The 21,119-nt window shown below is 42.5% G+C and overlaps 1 protein-coding gene across 16 annotated transcripts in view; it reads left to right on the top strand.

Moving 5' to 3' along the window:
* Positions 1 to 21,119, top strand: part of ANKS1B (ankyrin repeat and sterile alpha motif domain containing 1B) — a 1,227,618-nt gene that overhangs the window by 845,385 nt on the left and 361,114 nt on the right. For all 16 annotated transcript variants that reach the window (XR_009550898.1, XM_060195606.1, XM_060195613.1 and 13 more), the window contains one exon: positions 12,866 to 12,964. Coding sequence is in view for 15 of the 16 variants with exons in the window: in XM_060195606.1 (XP_060051589.1) it covers positions 12,866 to 12,964 (99 nt within the window). In the remaining variant the exon portion in view is untranslated. The remainder of the gene's footprint in view (positions 1 to 12,865; positions 12,965 to 21,119) is intronic.

Below are 21,119 nucleotides of genomic sequence, written 5' to 3'. Positions count from 1 at the left end.
GCTTATGCTTCATATGGCAACCTGGCTTCCCTCACGACCACCTTCAGGCTTAATAAGTGATACTTTATCTCATCCCCCCACCCCATCTTTTCATTTTCACGCTGCTCCTTTTACATTAATTTGGTTATTTCTGACTATCCTGAAGATATTGGGAATTTCTCATGTTTTCACCATCAGACCTTCTCTCCGGCGGACTCGTGAGCCACCTCCTGGCTGGTCTGCCAGCACCAGCTCTTGTAGCCTGGCTAGCCTTTTCAGGGGACTGCAGCTGGCTCCTTTCTCTGCAGTCAGACCTTCTTGATTTGTCCCCAGACACGGTCTGCCTTATTCATTTATTTTCAGACACCCTCCCTCCTGGGTCTTGGCTTTAAAAGAAACCTGGAGAGAAAGTCACCCAGATTTGTCCCTGACCCTAGAGCTTCACTCTCCCCGCGGCCAGCCAGCCAGTTTGATGAGGTTCCGCAGAATAGCTGGCACCTGCTAATTTAATGTCTGCTGTCACCCCACCTCTCCAGAGTGCTGAATCAGAACATGCTAAGTGACTTGGTGCTTGAGGTCAAAATGTCTGTGTCTTGGGAGGGAGGGTGGGGAACACAGAACTCTGGTGGTGGATGTGATGTGGAACCGTACATTGTAATATTACAATCATGTAGTATACTATTAATGACAAGTAAATTATTTTTAAAAGAAAGGAAATGTCTGGGTCTGGGTCTGGGTCTGGGTCAGCGTCAGGCGGTGGCACACCTGCTTGAACATATGTGCTCAAGGCCCAGGCTTTAAGCCTGTGGGCCCCACCTGCCGTGGAGGGACACTTCATAAGCCGTGAAGTAGTGTTGTAGGTGTCTCTCTTTCTCTCTTTCTCCATCTCCCTTCTCCTCCCCTCCCCAATTTCAGTTTCTCTCTGTTCTATCAAGTGGGAAGGACAGAGAAAGGAAACAGTGAGTTCTGGGAACAGCGGACTTGTAGCAAAGGCACCGGGCCCTGGCTATAACCCGGTCACTTCATGGACATGTCTAGCTCTAGATTACACTAAAATAGCCAAAAGGTAAACTAATGAGGAACCACCAGCTAAGAACTTACTTTCCAATGGGTAAAGTACTTATCTGAAATAAAATGTGCTGGAGAAAATATACCAGTGACCTTGGCTGGCCTGTCAGTATGTGTATTGTTAGGCAGACAGATAAAATATAAAGCTGTGGGTTAAAATGTTCACGGTAGTCAGCCTGGAGAGTGTTCCGTGTCTGCTGACCAGAATCTCCACCCAGAAACCGACCCCTGCCCGCATCTAGCTGTCTTTCTGTGGGGAAGGAAATGTGAGCATCAGTGTTTTGTTTTCCTTGTCTAATATTTATTGGGTGAATGTCTTACAAGACAGCTGTTGTCTCAGGAGTACAACTTTACATCCCCCAGATAGGCGCCAGGACTCCTCACCCACCCCAGAAGAGTCCCAGAGTCTTGACAGAATAAAGCTCCCATCCCAGATCCATCAGTCATGCTGAGTGGGTGGAAATGGTCAGACTGCTTGGAAGCCCTGGGAACGTATCTTTGCCACTTTATACGATTGTGCTAAGGCTTAGCAGCAGTATTCAGGCTGAGGAGATAGCACCCAGAAGAGCCACACACATCGCCATGTCAAGGATCTGAGTTCAAGCCCCTGGTCTCCAGCTGAAAGAGAGAAGCTTCACCAGCAGTGAAACAGGGCTGCAGGTGTCTCTCTTCCTCCCTCCCTCTCTGGCTCCTCCTTCCTTTTCAATTTCTCTCTGTAGAAAGAAAGACAGAAGGAAGAAAGGAAGGGAGGGAGGAAGAGTGGCAGGGAAACGGAGACACAGAGAGAGGGAGAGGGGCCACTGGGATTGGTGGATTTGTCATGTGGCCACTGAGCCCCAGCAATAACCATGATGGCAATAAAATAAGATAAAATTAAAGATTTATTTGCCTGAGGCTCAAGGTCCCAAGTTCAATCCCCACCACCACCACCATAAACCAAAGTTTTGAGCAGTGCTCTGGTGAAAGAAAATACAGTGTTTTGCTAATTAATTTAACATGTACAGAGAATCTGGCACTTGGTGCTTACTGACTGACAGTTAATATTAGTGTAGCCACCTCTTCATGAATCGATGTTTGCAATTACTTTTTTTTTTCTAATTTCTTTATCGGGTGATTAATGGTTTACAGTTGACAGTAAAATACAGTAGTCTGTACAGACATAACATTTCTACATAACAATACAGCCCCCACCAGGTCCTCCTCTGCCATCATGTTCCAGGACCTGAGCCTTCCCCACACCCCAGAGGCCCTGACATCGGTGCAGTGCACCAGTGCAGTTTATTTCTTTAAAGCTTCTTCTGTGAACAGCCATCTTACTTCTCTGTTGGGAGGGGCATCCAAAGGCTGCTGTCACTTTCTTCTTGGGAGGCCCTGGGAGATCTTGAGCATGGGAGACAGAGGAGCCAAATGCAGAGACTTGCCCAGACTGTGTGCAGCCTCTCCCAGGGAAGGAAATTGAACGTCACAGCTTGTGATTGGGAAAGGGCACAGGACGGCTGCTAACTGCTTTCCTTTCACGTCCGCATTTGGCATGCTCCTCTAATAACTCCCCTGTCACACGCAGCCTGCTGCATGGGGAATTACAAGAGGAGGGATGGAGGTGTCCCCTCTGCTGGGAAAGACCACCGTTTGCAAGTTTAATATCCGCCCTCTCCCACTCCCCCACCCCTACAGGCATGGTGTGAAGCAGCTAGCCCCACCCTTCAGAAGGCAGCCTTTAAAGCCTTGTGGTTAGCGAGGGAACATTTAGACCAGGGGGAGAATCCAGGTCCCTGCGGTACTGATTGCTGATTCAGTGCACAGAGAGGAGGAGAGCAGAAGGAAGAGTAGGTCAGGTGGCTGTCCAAATTCGCCTCTACTGAGATGAAGGGATTCATTGTTGCTCAGTGCTGTCAGAGGAAATGCCAGACATTTGAGTGCTTTCAGATGTGGATGTCATCTGGCTCTAAATGGCTGAGGTTGGGCTGGGCAGACAGCTCAGTGGTTATGCAAAAAGACTTTGATGCCTGAGGCACCAAATGTCCCAGGTTCAACGCCCCCCAGCCCACTATAAGCCGGCTCTGAGCAGTGCTCTGGTAGATACACAAAAGTAAATTCAAATGGCTTAGGTCAAACTGCATCTTTTTCTAAGCACATTTTGAATTGAGGCTTTTCTCTCTAGCTCATCTCACTTTCCACAAGATCAAGCAGTTACCCCAGCAGCTCCACCGCAGCGGTAAGGGTTCAGTGAGATAATGCCTCTAAGACACTGAGAACAGCACTTGGCACAGAACTCCTCCTGTGTGTAGTGTGCTTTATGCTGACATACCCGCCACTATTGGTGTGAACTTGAAGCAAACAGCAGATATCTAGAAGTTTCACACTTCATGTGTATCTGGGGAGGGGTAAGAGCTTGTAAATAAGGGTTTTTCACATCACCCGTCTTGTTTTTTTTTAAATTATTCTCTTTATTTATTGGATAGGGACAGCCAGAAATTGAGAGGGTGGAGAGATAGAGAGGGAGAGAGACACCCCGCAGCCTTGCTTCACACTTGCAAAGCTCTCCCTCTGCAGGTGGGGACCAGGGGCTCGAACCCAGGTCCTTGAGCACTGTAACGTGTGCGCTCAACCAGGTGCGCCACCACTGGGAGGGACCCCATCACTTTTCTTCTGTTTTAGTAATCTTATTTATTTTGGATAGAGACAAAGAATTTGAGAGGTAAGAGGGACGCTCAGAAGCGTCCCCCCTGCAGACAAAGGTCCAGGGCTTGAACCCTAGTCCCTGTGCGTGGTAGTGGGTGTGCTCAAGCGGGTACACCACCACCTGCCCCCACTTTTCCCTCTCCTGATGGTCATGGATTCGCCTTCTTCAAAGTACATAAGCTTCTTCTCTTGCAGTTAAAAAAAGTTTGACCAAAGACAGTACAAATGGCTATATAAACAACTTTCAGTTTTTATAAATATACATCACTCTAAAGTCAGCATGGAGAAATCTCAAGTGTAATCATAATTGTAATTTATGGCATCACTAATTCTCTTAATACAGTAACAAATATCTATTTACTTAAATGTCCTTCCTTTAGCACTTTCAACAGATGTTTCAATTAGGAAATAAGATTGAGAGGGAAAGAAGAACAAAAAATGAAAGTAGGAAAAACATTATAACCATGTTAGCTGTTAAATGCTAGCCTTGTAGAGTAAGTCCAAGGTATATATTATCGAACTATATAAACCACATGTGTAAGATACTTCCTACTTATTTATCAGCAATATAAAATTAATTTGAATTAATCTATGTACACTGAGGAATCTATAAAACTTTCTTTCAAAGCTAAAAATGTGAATCTTTACAAGCTAAAAGTGTGAAACTTTAGTAAAATTGTGAACACCATACTTAGAATATGTGAAATAGAAGAGTAAGGTAGTGAGTTAAGAGGCATAGTGAAAAAAAAAAAAAAAAGATCTTTTGATCTTTCACTGCCATTTCATTAGGGTAAGATAATTAAAATTGGAAAAAGCACATTATCCATTTTCTAATCATTTGTGTAACCCATGTTCTGTCTGATAAGCAAAATAAAGCTTTTGTTCTAACCAACTTCTGTAGGGGAATGTGAAACCAGGAATTTATCAAAGTAATTATTTGATCTTACTTATGCAGAAAAGTCATGCATTTGGGTTTACTTGGAGACAATGTCAGATCGACTCACCGCCTTTATTGAATCTAGAAAGTAGCATTGCCATCCTGAGAAAATCATATACAAGCTTTATTTCATCCTGTCATTCGTGCTATTAAAATATATTAAAAATAAACAAAAGTATGTGTTTTTCTGTGTGTGAATTTGCAAGACCTTTGTGTCGTTTAATTACATGCATATTGTTTGAAATTCTTAAGGCCACACAAATTGTGGATAAGAGTCCAGTTTAGTTTTAGCCTTGGCCCAGAGAGACAGAACCAACTGCACTTGGTTGCTGCATGCATTAGAAAGGTACCCATTTTCTGCAAACTCAGATGCATTTGCTTAGCATTCTACATGAGTTACCGTGTGAAGGAAGCACCTCTCAATGAACACTTTCATGTAACATTTAAGTCATAAAATCAAATTTCAAATAAAGTCTTAAGAAGAAAACAAGATCAGTGGGTATTTTTGAGATATTATTCCAATAAATTGCTGTTTTGTTGCTAATAAACCACTAAGTACAAAATACTGATTTTATTATATTGGATCATCTTAGTAGTTTATCACAGCTGAAAAGTCAAATACATGAGATATTCTCCCCATAGTCAGAGAAAATTCAACATTCAACTCTCAGTGCATGAAAGTCTAGGTAGTATTCTTTCATTTCATGATTGAAGAAAATAATAAAGACCCCTGACTTAGAATATTCGTATCAATAAAAGAACGGCTGTTCTAAAGCCACTGGGGGCCTCTGGTCCTTCTGTTCCGTCAGTAACTAGACAACTGACTTCCCACAGATGGTGGTGTGCCTGGTAGTGTGCAGAAGAAAGCTGCACGTGGCTGATCGACTTCAGGTCTCATAATAATCTATTAACATGAGTAGTTTTGTTTACAGTTTCACGTACATACTTTCAGTCCTGAAACTACAGCCAAGTATTAATGTTGAACGACTTACAAAGTCTGGGAAACATGGTCCGAAGTTTATGGTTCAGAAGCTTACACTGATGGCTGATCACTGCTCTGTCCCTGTTTTTGCTCTTCTCACGTGATTCGCTATAGAGAAGCACTAAGATTACAGCCATGACACTTTGAATCTTCTCAGTCTCAACTGGTCTCGGACGTGCAGCAGGACCTGGCCTCCTCAGTCCTTTCATGGGGAAGCGCTTGATCTTCATAGGGTGTTGGGACTGTCTCTGTCTCCTTTGTGCAATCGTGAAAGCCTTAGCCATATGTCAAAGAGCCTCAAACTCAAGACTGAAGAGAACTGTGTAGACGTAGCTACCGCAAGGCCTTTCTGAGCACTTGGTGGAGAGACGCTGTGGGGCTAGTGGGGGTGAAGGCGCATTGTGGCGAGCTGAGGGGCGTTTGTTGATGAAGAAGCCCAGAGGCATTTGTTCGGGGAAGGTGAAGATGGGAAGTACTATGAGAAAGCTGTCAGTGCTAGGAAACTCTTTCTATAGACAAGTGAAGAGTGCGTCTTTTTCTTTCCTCCTTCTTTTTTTTAAATCATCAGTACCAGGAATTGAAAGTATTTATTAAAAAGAAATGATGGCATATCTAATTTTGGTGCTGGGTGGATTTTTACAACTTTTCAAAGAACCAAATATTTTAAATCCCCACAGCTAACCATTTCATCTATACTTGGATAACAGCTACACCATTAAGGATAAAAAGAGGCTCCCATTATTACTTGCTTTTACTATCTGATAGAACATCTTGACGCCTTAAAAAACAATGGGAAGAAAAAGCTAAACACATCTTCTAGCATTCTTCCAACTCCATCCATTTTCTCACACAGCTGCCATATTGGTAATTTTTGGAGAAGAATCCTGTTGTGTTTTACTTCTGTGTGAACTCTCTCTCTCTCTCTCTCTCTCTCTCTCTCTCTCTCCTTCTCCCCTCCCCTCTCCCTCTCTCTCTTCCTCTCCCTCTCCCTCTCTAGCTCTCTTCTTCTCTCCTTTATCTCTCACCTTCTATCTAGAGGAAAGAACATTTTAAAAATGACAGCCAGAAGCAGTGTAGTCTGCAGACACCAAGCTCCAGCTATAGCCCTGGTGGGAAGAAAAAAAAAAAAAAAAAAGCCTGACTAGATGGTGTGCCAGTATATTTTTGAGGTAGCTATATATTACAATAACAGAAATAGAAGTTTTCTAACAATATGCCTTATTGCTAACAGCAAATCCTTTGCTTTACATTTCCATACTTAGCACCGTTTCCCCTTGGGCACCTTCTCCCTTTGCACTGATTCCCACTCACCTTTGCAAAGTGTTTAGGAATTTTCCTGCATACTAAACATCCCAAAGAGATATTAACTGCCCTAAAACCCTTCGCAAATGGCTCCTCTTCTACTTAGAACAGAGAAGAGGACATACTGGCAGTTTAGAAGAAGAACAGTAGTCTTTAAGGATTTAATTCTTTCAAATAATCCCCGTTGTCAGACACTGAAACTGAGTTTCAGGACTGCCTGCAGACAGTCACTGATTCAGATGATAAGAGCCTGGTGTGTTGTGATTGTAGGAAGACCTCGGGTTTTATGTCCTGTGCAAACTAAAGCTGTTGGCTGCTGCTGGGGCCATGAAAACCTGCTAGTGTTCTCATGCCATAGGTGGCCAAAGGCTTTCCTGGTCTGGGGTGTGGGTTTTCTGATGGTGTAGATGACTCATTCTGGAAAACCCTTCAGAGAACAAAAGCCAAATGCAAAATGCTGTCATATATAAGTCTGCTCTGCAAGCAAGAATGCTTTCTGAAAATGAAGCCGTTCACATTCTTGGCCATGCTCGACTGTGTGCCCTGAGACTAGTGTTTCCTCTGGCGCAGGGCCAGGCTGACTCAGGACTTGCTTTTCATAAAGCATTTCCTTATCCTACACCAGGGCAGCTGAAGCATAGGAATGATGCTGTAAACAGGTAGGATATTCTGTCCAGTGAGTGCCCACTTTAAACCACTAACTATTGGCACCATTCGAACAGATTTCGTCTTTCTAAGAAATGGTCAATCAACCATTCGGAGCGTGGTCTGAGTCACATTGTTTGTATTCATTCGTCTCTCCTTGTCCAGGAAGAGACATTCAGCTCACTTTGCAGCCTACTACACTGGTTCCCCCCCTTCCTTATCTCAGGAGAAGCCATCATACTTCACCTCTGTTGCCCAAGTTGGGCATATTCTGCATTCCTCCCAACTTCATGTGTTAAAGCACCAAGTTGAATTTTTAGAGTTTCCCAGCCTACCCACTTCTCTGCACCTTCTGTGACCACTATTTCATCTGTTCAACAACTGGGCCCCACGCATCACAACTGTTCTTTCCAAGTCATTCCTCTTGGTCGTAACTGCCCACCAGTGCCCACTGCATTCCATAGGGTAAATTAGTGTCCGGTAATTTCTACATTTAAGTGTTCTTATGCCATAATCTAAATGATGGGACTTTATTTGTCCATAAAAGTAGTGATCTGAAATCTACACCTTGTCTATAGCTCCTGAATACAAAGGGAAGCTGTAATTATAAATACCAAAAGACTAATAAGTCAGGAAAAAAAAGTAATCAGTAAATTTCAATGGTCTGATGTTGATCACAGACACAAAAATCAATGAAATCAGAAAATCTAAGGACTAGACTTCTCCTTAGAATTCACTGGGGGTTGGGCTTAGGCACAACCGGGAAAACACAAGTTGCCTTGCATAAGGACCCAGATGTGAGCCTGTTCAAGGCAGTACCGCTGGTGTCTCTCTTTCTCGCTACCTCTCTCTATCCATTTTTGTTCAATTTATCTCTGTCTCTATCTTAATAATTAAAAAATTAAAATAAAAAAGAATTCATTCACTTGACTACATCACAGTAGAAATAAGGAAGCTGAGACCCAGCCACAGAAGTCATACAGATCTTCCCACATTTGGAATTGCATCGTGTAACTTATTTTTTTCTAAAAATCTATTCACATCTATGCAATCCAGTCAGGGTGAAATCTTTTTTTTTTTAATTAATTAATTAATTTATTTATTCCTTTTGTTGCCCTTGTTGTTTTATTGTTGTAGTTATTATTGATGTCATTGTTGTTGGATAGGACAGAGAGAAATGGAGAGATGAGGGGAAGACAGAGAGGAGGAGAGAAAGACAGACACCTGCAGACCTGCTTCACCGCCTGTGAAGCGACTCCCCTGCAGGTGGGGAGCCGGGGACTCGAACCGGGATCCTTCCGCTGGTCCTTGCGCTTTGTGCCACCTGCGCTTAACCCGCTGCGCCACCGCCCGACTCCCTAGGATGAAATCTTTATTACTGAGCACAGCTTGCAATGTCTGTCTGGTTGGACTTCCCTTGCCTTTCCAGACAGGAGCTGTACTTCCCTCTCCAACTTGTCCCAGACCTGGAAGCCTCCAGGAGCAGCATCTTCTTTCTCATCTGTGCAGCTGCACATCATCCCTCCTGTGGCTCTTCTTTCTTAAGTGTTAGGTTTTCATTGTTTTAAATTTACTTAATATGTGTTACTTTACAGGATAGTTGTTGTTTTAAGGGACAACAGAGTCACTGTCTTGTAGATCAAGATTTTATTCTCTCTCTCTCTCTCTCTCTCTATATATATATATATATATATATATGTATATATATATATATATAGTTTCATATTTTTACTGGAAGGATTAATGGTTTACAGTAAATACAGCTGCTGATACATGTGAAAATTTCTCAATTTTTCTGCAAAACACCCCCCTTCAGCTTAGGTCCTCGTCCACCATCATGAAAAAGGAGCTGAAAACACACCCACCCACCTTCAAGAGTCCTTTGGCTTTATTCAGTATACCAAACCCAGTCCAAGTTCTGAATTGTGTTTTCCCTTTCTGTTCTTATTTATCAACTGCTGTCCATGAGTGAGATTATCCCATAGTCATCACTCTCTTTTTAGCTTATCTCACTCAATGTGATTTCTTCAATTTCCATCCAAGAGGAGATGGAGGTAAATTCATCATTTTTGATAGCTGAGTAGTATTCCATTGTGTATATAGACCACAACTTATTCAGCCACTCATCTGTTGTTGGACACCTGAGTTGCTTCCATCTTTTGGCTGTTACAAATTGTGCTGCTGTTAACAAAGGTATACACAGATCTCTTTGGATGAATGTGCTTGGTTCCTTAGGATATATCCCTAGGAGAGGAATTCCAGGGTCATAGGGCAGGTCCATTTCTAGCCTTCTGAGAGTTCTCCAGACTGTTCTCCACAGGGGTTGGATCAATTTACTTTACCACCAGCAGTGCAGGAGGGTTCCTTTGTCCCCACAACCTCTCTATCATTTATTTGTTGCTGCTTCCTTTTCTGATGTATGACATTCTCACAGGAGTGAAGTGGTATCTCATTGTTGTCTTTATTTGCATTTCTCTGACAATCAATGACTTAGAGCATTTTTTTCATGTGTTTCTCGGCCTTTTGGATCTCTTCTGTGGTGAATATTCTGTTCATATCCTCTTCCCATTTTTGGATGGGGTCATTTTTGTTGTTATTGTTGTTGCTGCTGCGTTTGGTGAGCTCTTTGTATATTTTAGTTATTAGTCTTTTTTCTGATGTATGGCATGTAAAGATCTTCTCCCATTCTGTAAGGCATCTCTTTGTTTGGGTGATGGTTTCATTTGCTTTGCAGAAGCTTTTCAATTTGATGTAGTCCCATTGGTTTGTTTTTGTTTTGTCTTCCTTGAGATTGGACTTGAGTCATTGAAGGTGCCTATAAAATTTAGATGGAAAAGAGTTCTGTCAACATTTTCTTCCAAGTATTTGATAGTTTCTGATCTAACAACCAAGTCCTTGATCCATTTGCAATTTACTTTTGTGTGTAGTAAAGTGTAGTGGTTCAGTGTCATTCTCCTGTATGTTTCAACCCAGTTTTTCCAACACCATTAGCTGAAAAGACTCTCTTTTCTCCATTTACTATTCTCCATTTAGTCTCCTTGTCAAAAAGCAGATTCCCACAGGTGTGAGGGATTATTTCTTGGCTCTCAATTCTATTCCACTGGTCAGTGTGTCTATATCTGCTCCATTACCTTTCCAGTACCTATATCTGATTCCTTTCTCATGCCTGATTGCTATGGCCAGAACTTCCATAACTATGTTGAATAGTAATAGTGATAGCGGGCAGCCCTATCTAGTACCTGATCTAAGGAGGAATGTTTTCAGTTTCTCACCGTTGAGTATCATGTTGGCTGTAGGCTTGCTGTATATGATGAACTCAACTAGATTTAGGAATTTTCCATCTACTGCCATTTTTTGTGATCATGAATGGATTTAGGATTTTTTTCAAAGGCTTTCTCTGCATCTATAGAAATAATCTTGTGGTTTTTGGTTTTTCTTTTATTGATGTGCTGAACAGCACTTATTGGTTTATATGTATTGAGCCAGCCTTGTATCCTTGGGATAAACACCACTTGGTTGTAATATACAATCTTTTTATTATACTTCTGTATCCAGTTAGCTAGGATTTCATTCAATATTTTAGCCCCTATGTTCATGAGAGATATTGGTCTGTATTTTATGTGTGTGTGTGTGTGTGTGTGTGTGTGTGTGTGTGTGTGTGTGTGTGTGTGTCAAGTTACTTTTGTTATCAGGGTGATGTCTTCATAGAAGGTGGAAGGGAGTATTCCTGTGTCTTCAATATTTTGGAAGAGCTTAAAACATGGGGATTAGCTCTTCCTTGAAGGTTTTGTAGAATTCACTTGTAACACAGTTGCATTCTTTCTTTAATGTGATGCCAAGGATTTAACCAAGGACCTTGCACATACATACCAGAGAAGTTCCCTGACCCAACTTTTAAAATCCTATTTCTTTAGAGAAAGAGAAAAGTATAGAGCAGCACAGAGAAGAGAGAACGGTAGAGATACCAAATCACCAGTCCATCACCCCTGGAGTTTCCTTTTGTGCTGTCCCTGGTGCTTTCAGGGGGGTTGAGTCCATAGCCTCCCACATGGTCAGACATGCATCCTACCCACCAAGCTTTCTCCCAGCTGTTTGGGTGATATATTCTAACCACCCTGCATCTATGCCATTTGGGTATCTCTCTTGAAAACATGCCCCAGCTCTTTTCTGGACTCCCAAGAATGAGTTGCCATCATAGCACACCCGCAGCTTTCAGACCGCCTTTGGACACTGTTTCTTCCACTAGACTGAAAAGAACAAAGACTGTTATGGGCAGGAAGCTGCAAGTTATTTATCGTTATATCCCAAGTCTTGACTGTGTGTTTGACATTCAGTATTTTAGGGTTGACTGTGAATTTTCACTTCTCACACACTTAGTATACGTTACTGTTCCTGATGGGATTTTAAAAAATATATGTTTTAAAGGAGGACACAAATTCTTTCACATCAATGTATAGATCACTGGTAATCTTTAAGAAAACTCTTCCTAAAAATGTCGTTAGAACAGAAATCCAAGTCACAACAATGAATCCCAATGGATTGGGTTGTCAGAAAAGTCCTAACACATTTCTGCTTTGAAAAACATAGAAAGATATGTCATGACTTTTCCAACAACACAAAAGGTAGTGCAGCCATGCATAGTAAGTATTATTTCATAGTAAGATATTTCAGAGAGGAAGGAAGCTCTCCGGTAACACCCTCCACTCAGTCACATAGGTGGCCTCCTCTGCTCTCACCCTCCCTAACGAAAGTCTCTTTCTCTTTAAAGGAAAGCTAGCTTGGCTTTAAAGAGCTAGAGTCAGGGGTAGGTGGTGGCGCTCTGGGTAAGCGCACCTCGTACTGATCGCAAGGATCCCGCCTGCAGAGGTCGCTTCACAAGTGGTGAAGCAGGTCTGCAGATGTCTCTTTCTCTCACCCTTTCTACACCCCCCTCCTCTCTAAGTTTCTCTCTGTCCTATCCAAAAATATCAAAAAATGGCCGCTAGGAGCAATGGATTTGTAGTGCAGGCAATGGCCCTCCAGTGATAACCCTGGAAACAAAAAACAAAAAAAAAAAGGGAAAAAAGAAAGAAAAGAAAAACGCTACAGTCTTGTGATGCTTGTCTCTATGTTAAAGAAAGAAAAACGCTACAGTCTTGTGATGCTTGTCTCTATGTTAAAGGAAGAAAAATGCTACAGTCTTGTGATGCTTGTCTCTATGTTAAAGGAAGCATTATTCACCCATAGCAAACTGCTTGGTTTTACAACAGACATTTCTGGGTTCATTTCAGGGGAGCAATGTCATGGAAGATCAGGATTTATTGGAAATTGGAATCCTTAATTCTGGGCACAGACAACGAATTCTACAGGCAATCCAACTTCTTCCAAAGGTAAGCAGCGCCGTATTGCCCAGCCCCTAGAAAGTTCCGGTGGTTTGGGCTCCAGGTGTATGTGGGACCTTAGCATCTAGGAAACCATTCCTGACCGTCGAGGCAGCTCCCAGCAGCACATGCTCGTGGGCTAAAGACTCAGACTCCTAGAACTGCTAAGGCCACACTGATATTAGCTTCAGACGTCTGGTCATCTCCAGAGGTTCTTTCCATTTGGAAGTCTCCTTATGGCAATGTAAACATCAGTCCACGTCCCTCGAGTGCAAGAAGGACAAGCTCACTGCTGGGTGTGTGCAGAAATGATCCTGGATTTGAGACCCACTGACCCAGAAGAGGCAACGTCTCTTTCAGTAACTTCGTAGGCTTTTCCTCCAGGGACAAAGAACCTATCCGATTAAAAGAGTCTCTACTCAGGGAAGTTCAAAGTACCACAGCCCACCCCTCTGTCAGGGATTTGTAGTTCATGCAGAAAACCCTCCCTGTCCAGTTGCATCATTTGAACTGTGAACAGAATGTTACTTAGCTGAGTTCCCTTTCCAGATAAGGCTTCATAGGAGCTGAATGAGAGGTTGCCTCTGAGCTCTGGTCTTCAAGATATGTAGCATTTTAATTGGTAAGGATTTCAGGGGTCAGCCAGAGTCAAATAAATATAGGTAGAGTGCACATGGCAAAGCACCCAAACATACAGGCAACGGGGACATTGTGTGATTTGAAACATATGAAGGTATTTAATGCCTTGAAACTGTATACTGAAAAATGACCATGATGGCAAGTGCTATGGGATTGTTTCTTTTAATGCATCCTTCAACTTTTTCAAGAAAAGGAGAAAATCTAATATGATTCAGAGGACTGGAGAGGGGGAGGTGGTGATAGATAAAGCAGGTTGGGTCGCTGTCTATCCGGCTAAGGACATTTACAGCTTATTCGGTGGCACCAGGGAGACAGAAGGTGACTAGGCTGCCTTCAGCCAGTTGATTCTGTAGGCTGTGAACTTACAAGGACCATGTGTTAAGGCTGGCTTATCCTGTTGGAGAAAGATCTAGGGAGGCAAAATTGGAAGCAAGATGACTGGTAGACAGTAGTATTTGTACCTAGATGTTTTAGTCTGTCATGTCTTGGGTTTTCTTTGGTGCATTTCCTTTCTAAGGAGGTTGTAATTTTCCCTTTTCCAATGAGAAAGATAAATATTTTATTTATTTTATTTTTTTATTTGTTTTCCCTTTTGTTGCCCTTGTTGTTTATCATCATTGCTGCAGTTATTGTTGTTGATGTCATCATTGTTGGATAGGACAGAAAGAAATGGAGAAAGGAGGGGAAGACCGAGAAGGGGAGAGAAAGGCAGACACCTGCAGACCTGCTTCACCACCTAGTGACTCCCCTGCAGGTGGGGAGCCGGGGGCTCGAACACTTGCGCCTAACCCACTGTGCTACTGCCCAGCTCCCAAGAAAGATAAATATTAACTGTACTTCCAAAGAAGTACAGTTTAACATGATTAAGCCTGCCAACTGACAGTGAACTGGCTTCTGCTAATAGAAACTGAGCAGGCTTAGGATTCAAGGAGGATCGCCATGCAAAGAGCTTCATCATGCATCTAGAGGAAAATAGTAAAGCGTGCTGAGAACGGACTCTGGGAGTGATTCTTCCAGTATCTCGGGAATCCCCCGCTTCTGTGCCTTTGCTTTGTGATGAGTTCCTCTGCAGTTTTCTCCTCCTCCCCAGTGAGCTCTTCTGCTCCGCTGTGTCCCAGAGCTGACACCGTGCCCTGGGAGGCACCAAGTGAGTTTGGCCTGGCAACCCTGCTTGTGGCTGAGCTGCCTAGTACTTAGGAAAGTTACACCAAAAGGAGCGCTTTAAATATCATTTTATTGGTGATTCAATAACGATTGACAAGATTGTGGCATAACAGGGGTACAATCCCACACAGCTCCCACCACCAGAGTTCCCTGTCCCATCCCCTCCATTGGAAGCCTCCCTGTTCTTTATCCCTCCGGGAGTTTGGACCCAGGGTCTTTATGAGGAGCAGAAGGTGGGAGGTCTGGCTTTTGTAATTGCTTCTCTGCTGGACATGGGCATTGGCAGCTGTCCTGTGCTACAGTAGAGCCTGGCTCTCTTCCCCATGACCTTCTCAGTCACTCTCTACACCCTGGCTACATTCCTCAGTCAGTCTCCTTCATTCAAGCCCTTTCACTTCCTTTCATTCCAGAATATGCGAGTCTCATTTTTTCCCCTCAAGCTCTCGGCCAAGAAAGACTTGTTCTCCAGATATTCACAAGCTTTCCTGCTATTTAAACCTTTTTATTTAAATGGGCATTTGTACAGGCAATTAACAGAGTCTAGAAATCATGTAATTTCTCTAGCTAAGTTTCAGAAATATTATGTAAAGCTCACTGCTAAAAATATTCCAGCATCCTGGGAGGAAGTAACAGTGAATAATATCTGTATAGAATGACGAGAACTTGAACTGCACTCTGTGAATAGTATTCTAAATAGAGTCAAAGAAGAAATAGCTGACCTTAGGGATGCTGGTACTGCCACTATTACACATAGTCTGGATATGCAGTCAGAGGAACCTACAGTGGAAATTCATTGACATAAATAAGTAGTTGTGGTGAGTAATGTGATGGCATCATCATCATCATTAGTTGTGGTGAATAGTGTGATGGCATCGTCATCATTAGTTGTGGTGAGTAATGTGATGGCATTATCATCATCATTAGTTTTGGCGAGTAATGTGATGGCATCATCATCATCATTTGTTGTGAGTAATGTGATGGCATCATCATCATTTGTTGCGGTGAGTAATGTGATGGCATCGTCATCATCATCATTAGTTGTGGTGAATAGTGTGATGGCATCATCATCATTAGTTGTGGTGAGTAATGTGATGGCATCATCATCATCATCATTAGTTGTGATGAGTAATGTGATGGCATCATCATCATTAGTTGTGGTGAGTAATGTGATGGCATCATCATCATTAGTTGTGGTGAATAGTGTGATGGCATCATCATCATCATTAGTTGAAAACGCTAGAAAAAGAAGAAGATGTGATGGCATCATCATCATCATTAGTTGTGGTGAATAATGTGATGGCATCATCATCAGTTGTGGTGAGTAGTGATGGCATCATCATCATTAGTTGTGGTGAACAGTGTGATGATGGCATCATCATCATCATTAGTTGTGGTGAGTAGTGTGATGGCATCATCATTATCATTAGTTGCGGTGAGTAATGTGATGACATCATCATCATTAGTTGTGGTGAATAGTGTGATGGCATCATCATCATCATTAGTTGCGGTGAGTAATGTGATGGCATCATCATCATCATTAGTTGTGGTGAATAATGTGATGGCATGGCAAACGCTAGAAAAAGAAGAAGATGTGATGGCATCATCATCATCATCAGTTGTGGTGAGTAATGTGATGGCATCATCACTAGTTGTGGTGAGTAATGTGATGGCATCATCACCATCATCATCATTAGTTGTGGTGAATAGTGTGATGGCATCATCATCATCAGTTGTGGTGAGTAATGTGATGGCATCATCATCATCATCATCATTAGTTGCGGTGAATAGTGTGATGGCATCATCATCATCATCATCATTAGTTGTGGTGAATAGTGTGATGGCATCATAATCATCATCATCATCAGTTGTGGTGAGTAATGTGATGGCATCATCATTAGTTGTGGTGAATAGTGTGATGGCATCATCATCATCATCAGTTGTGGTGAATAATGTGATGGCATCATCATCATCATCAGTTGTGGTGAGTAATGTGATGGCAATGCTCTGGTAAATCCTCTTCCTAGACTGAGTGATGCCATAGACTTGCTTCTCAGTGTCACCAACTCTGCACAGCTGCGCCTCCTCACACATGCCTAGTTCATGCCACTGCTCTTTGCAGCACCCTTTCTCAGAATTAGTCACAGCACTTGTAGTGACCTGAGGGCATATTTTTTGTCCTTTATTTTCTGTTTCTCCCCCAGGATTCCAGGTACAAGAACTCAGGCACTTTGACCTTCTCACTCCCTCCTATAACCAGGCCCTAGATGACTGCCCCACTTTATAGGTGGTCAGAATACTTGAGGGATCAAATTCTGCCTCTCTTTCTTCTGAGACTTGATAGCCCTGTGATGTTTTATCTGATAATCTAACAATATGCTAGCACCTGTCAGTATAAGCTAGTAAGTATTATATCCCTCAGAGCAAAAACAATGTTGCATCTGTCCTTGAACTACCCATTGTGCTCAGTTCAATACATGCACATTTGAACTACGAGTGATTGAACAGTTGAATATTTTCTCACGTTAAATCAAAGTATCTCAGTTTTAAGATGTATCTATAATTATGTACATGTCAATAATGAGAACAAGAGTATTGAAACCCAGAATTAATTGCAGAATAAATGAAGTGTATACTTTAAAGATAGAATATCACTCCCTTTAGAGAAAACAATTTGATAATAACAATGCAAAATTAAGCTTCTGCTAAGAGCCTGATACAGAAGGCTGCTATGCATACAAAGGAGTGGGAAATCTATCAAGACACCCAAACACATGTTCAGCAGCACAAACAAAATATCAGCATCCCACAGGTTGATGCTTTGCCATCTTGGGTAATGAGTCCAGCCCTCAGAGTGTGACAAGTACAGTTTCCTTGCCAGTGCAGTCTTTGAATTTCTCTAGCTCTTCATCACCAGAAAAAAAGATGGACAAAATGTCTCTTCATTTTGGTCTTCAGAACATCCATGTCCTTTATGTGAAATGGCAAAAATCCCATGACTGCTACCGGAGATGCTCTAACCAGCATGTTGTGTTTGGGAATTGGTGAGACTGCTCTTAAGCAGACAAAGTGGTGATTTGCTAAGTACACTCATGACAAGTACACTGAAAAGAAGTCTGAGTAGTGCTCTGGTTTAAAAAGAACCATTAAAAATTGAAATAAAAAAATGTATGAGCATTTTAAAGTAAAAATGCACAATGTCATTTCTTTACATGTCTAGAAAGATTCACATTTCATGTCCCTGTGAGTCAGGGAAAATAGTGATAGAAATTCATCCCAGATTCTGTGAATTCTCAGAAGGGCAGTGGTGAGAGCTTGGATGCTTTCCTGGTGTCTTATCAGCCTCTCATCACTCACTCTCCATCTCCCCTCATTCTTTTTACTTACACTTATTTTTTTTCGACAGCCGGTATCTTAAAATCTGTGCCACCCAATGTTAGCCTATGACCCTGTTGCCATCCAGACAGAGAGAAACTTTCAAGAGGAATCCCATGCACATGTTTATGTACCAGCAGGACAGCCCAGTCTGATACATGCTCTAGCCCATGGTCTGACTGCGGGCATAGGCTAAGCTACGTTTTTTAGATCTTGTGCTTAGTGATACAGGTTCTCATGTTCCCAGAATTCTTCCAAGTTCCACTCAGCTATGTAAATGTCTTTGGTTCTAAGACAAACACATGTTTACTGAGATAAGGTGTTGGCAGGCTTTCCCTGTTAAAAGTCAGATTGTGAATGTCTTGCTTTGTAGATGCTACCTCCGTGGTCACACAAGCTCAGTTAGTTCTGGAGGAAAGCAGCTAGAGAGACTCCCTAATGAGGGGCTTGTGCTTATAATCACAGCAAGGACAAGGTTTGGCCTGGGAGCCGCATATGCTGATCGCTAACTTACCTTGTAAGTAAATCCCTAGTTAGATTAGAGTCTGTATGACTATGAGAGTTTTTTGAAAGGGAAGAAGCTCCACCAGAAATAGACTATTGTGTCAGAGTAATGAAAAGCCCCAGGACAGCCCACAAGCTGGATGATCTCCCCCCCCCGAGAATTGCCGAAAGTATGCTTTGCGGGGGGCCACTGGGGGTAGCACTGGCTATGTATCTGTTATGAAAAAGACCAGTCCCCTTGGCCAGGGTGCTATGTACTCAGGGCTTAGCATCTAGTAAATAATCGGGTGTCCACACCAGATCCTGTCCCAAAATTGTCGCTGTCGTGTGTGCTATTCCCCAGCCTCTATGCTGTCTGCTTCCTTCCTTCTCCTAATATCACTGTCCCACATGATCTACTTTACACTTTGACATTATTTCAGGAGCTAAGCTAAGTCCCCTCTTGCTCTTCCTTTTCACATCCTTCCTAGGCACCTACCTCATCTACCTCTCTGGCTCCTGTTGGCATCTGCACATTAACAACCAGCCCCAAATCTCTGCTATGAGCTTGTTACTTGTTTTCCTGTGTGACAACTAGCTGTGGGTATGAGCACAGGGCTTTGGAATAAGCATGCCCAGGCTGAGTTCCATCTTCTTCCTACTGATACTCATCTTTATTCATTGATTCTGCAAATACTTGGGAGGGCCCATTATATTCTTTTATTTTTAAGTAACTTGAGCCAAACAATTTAATATTAGTAGTAGTACGTGGTTCAGTGTCCTATACACAGTACTGTTAACCTAAAAAAAATCATGATCACCAAATGCCTCTTTTGTTTCATTAGGGTGTGTTCTACTGGTATACTTTTTTTTGTGAATATTTAATATATACTTGGTATTCCTATAGGTTTTTTTATTTAATGTGTTTATTTATAAAATGGAAACACTAACAAGACTATAGGATAAGAAGGGTACAATTCCTACCACCAGAACTCTGTATCCCATCCCCTCCCCTGACAGCTTTCCTATTCTTTATCCCTCTGGGAGCATGGACCCAGGGTCATTGTGGGATGCAGAAGGTGGAAGGTCTGGCTTCTGTAATTGCTTCCCCACTGAACATGGGCATTGACAGGTGGATCCATACTCCCAGCCTGTCTCTCTCTTTCCCTAGTGGGGCAGGGCTCTGGGGAGGCAGGGCTCCAGGACACATTGGTGGGGTCGTTTGTCCAGGGAAGTGTGGTTGGCATCTGGAACCTGGTGGCTGAAAAAGAGTTAACATATAAAGCCAATAAATTATTGATTAATTACGAATCTAGGCACTGCCCTTCCTGCTAGTAGCACTGGCATTATAGTAATGAACAATGTAGACACAGGCCTCTGTTCTAGTAAAGAGAGCATAATACACAAGCATCACTTATAGTTTATGTGTAAAGGTCATTTTAGTGACAATACATGGAACATGCACTCAGGAAGGGGAGTTGGCTTACTAGAAGACTGTAAAACATGATTCTTTTTCAGAAGAAATATTGCTGTCATTGGAAAGTGGGAAGGGAAGGAAGAAAGAGTAACTAACCTTAGAATAAAAGATGTAGTTAAATTTGTTCATATAGATGTTGAACATCAGCTAGTCAGTCAGCTTACCCTGGCATCCAGTAGAGTCCTAAGGAATGTGTAACGTGAACTCTAGCAATCGCAGTGAACAACAAACACTATTACACTGACCTCCCACTCATGCTGTGGGCACCATTGTCCAAGAGGAGGGAATGGAATTCCTGAGACTCTCGCCACTTCATGCTGGAGGTGTCTTTCTGTACCTTGGCACAGGGAACTCCTACCCATCCCTGACTAGTTCTTCCTTGGAGAGGCCTTTCATAGCAGCCTCCTTCTGGGCCAGACTGTAAGTCTAACCCTTCTGTTCTCCCATGATTCTCCATGAAACTGTCCACTAACAAGTTGATTTCACTCCAGGTTGGGATCCTTTACAGATTCCCCTTCACTCCCCAAACATAAAACACACAGCCCCTGGGAATACTGATACTCAGCTAATGTTCGTTGAACTGAATCAGTGACCCAGGGTGTGACAAAGTAGGTTGAGTGCTAGAGGCATGCATGAGTCCCCGAGTTTGATCCCCAGGACAGCATATGCCAGAATGATGCTCTGGTTCTCTCTATTATTAACTGATTAATTAATTAATTTTAAATTAAATGAACCAAGTTGGGGAAGGGGCAGGGTAAAAGTCTGTCCTGAATGGGCTGCATGTAAGCATGTCTGTGTTCAGATGGGTCACAAAGGAGCAAAGCAGATCTTGTAGGAACAGAGCTCTGACAGCCAGCACCTCCTAAGGGAACCTCCTCCCTGTCTTCATTCCTTCTGTTTATAAGCAGAGAACAGGGGGAGCTTTGGGAGAAGAACTACCCTCTATGCATGAAAATGTGTGGAAATGGACCCCTCTTATCCTATAGTCTTGTCGATATTTCCATTTTGTAAGTAAAAATTTAAAACAAA

This window comes from Erinaceus europaeus, chromosome 7 (genome assembly GCF_950295315.1).
Source record: "Erinaceus europaeus chromosome 7, mEriEur2.1, whole genome shotgun sequence".
NCBI classification, from domain to species: domain Eukaryota; kingdom Metazoa; phylum Chordata; class Mammalia; order Eulipotyphla; family Erinaceidae; genus Erinaceus; species Erinaceus europaeus.
Note: the sequence above shows the minus strand (reverse complement) of the source record. Positions and strands in the feature narration are given on the sequence as shown.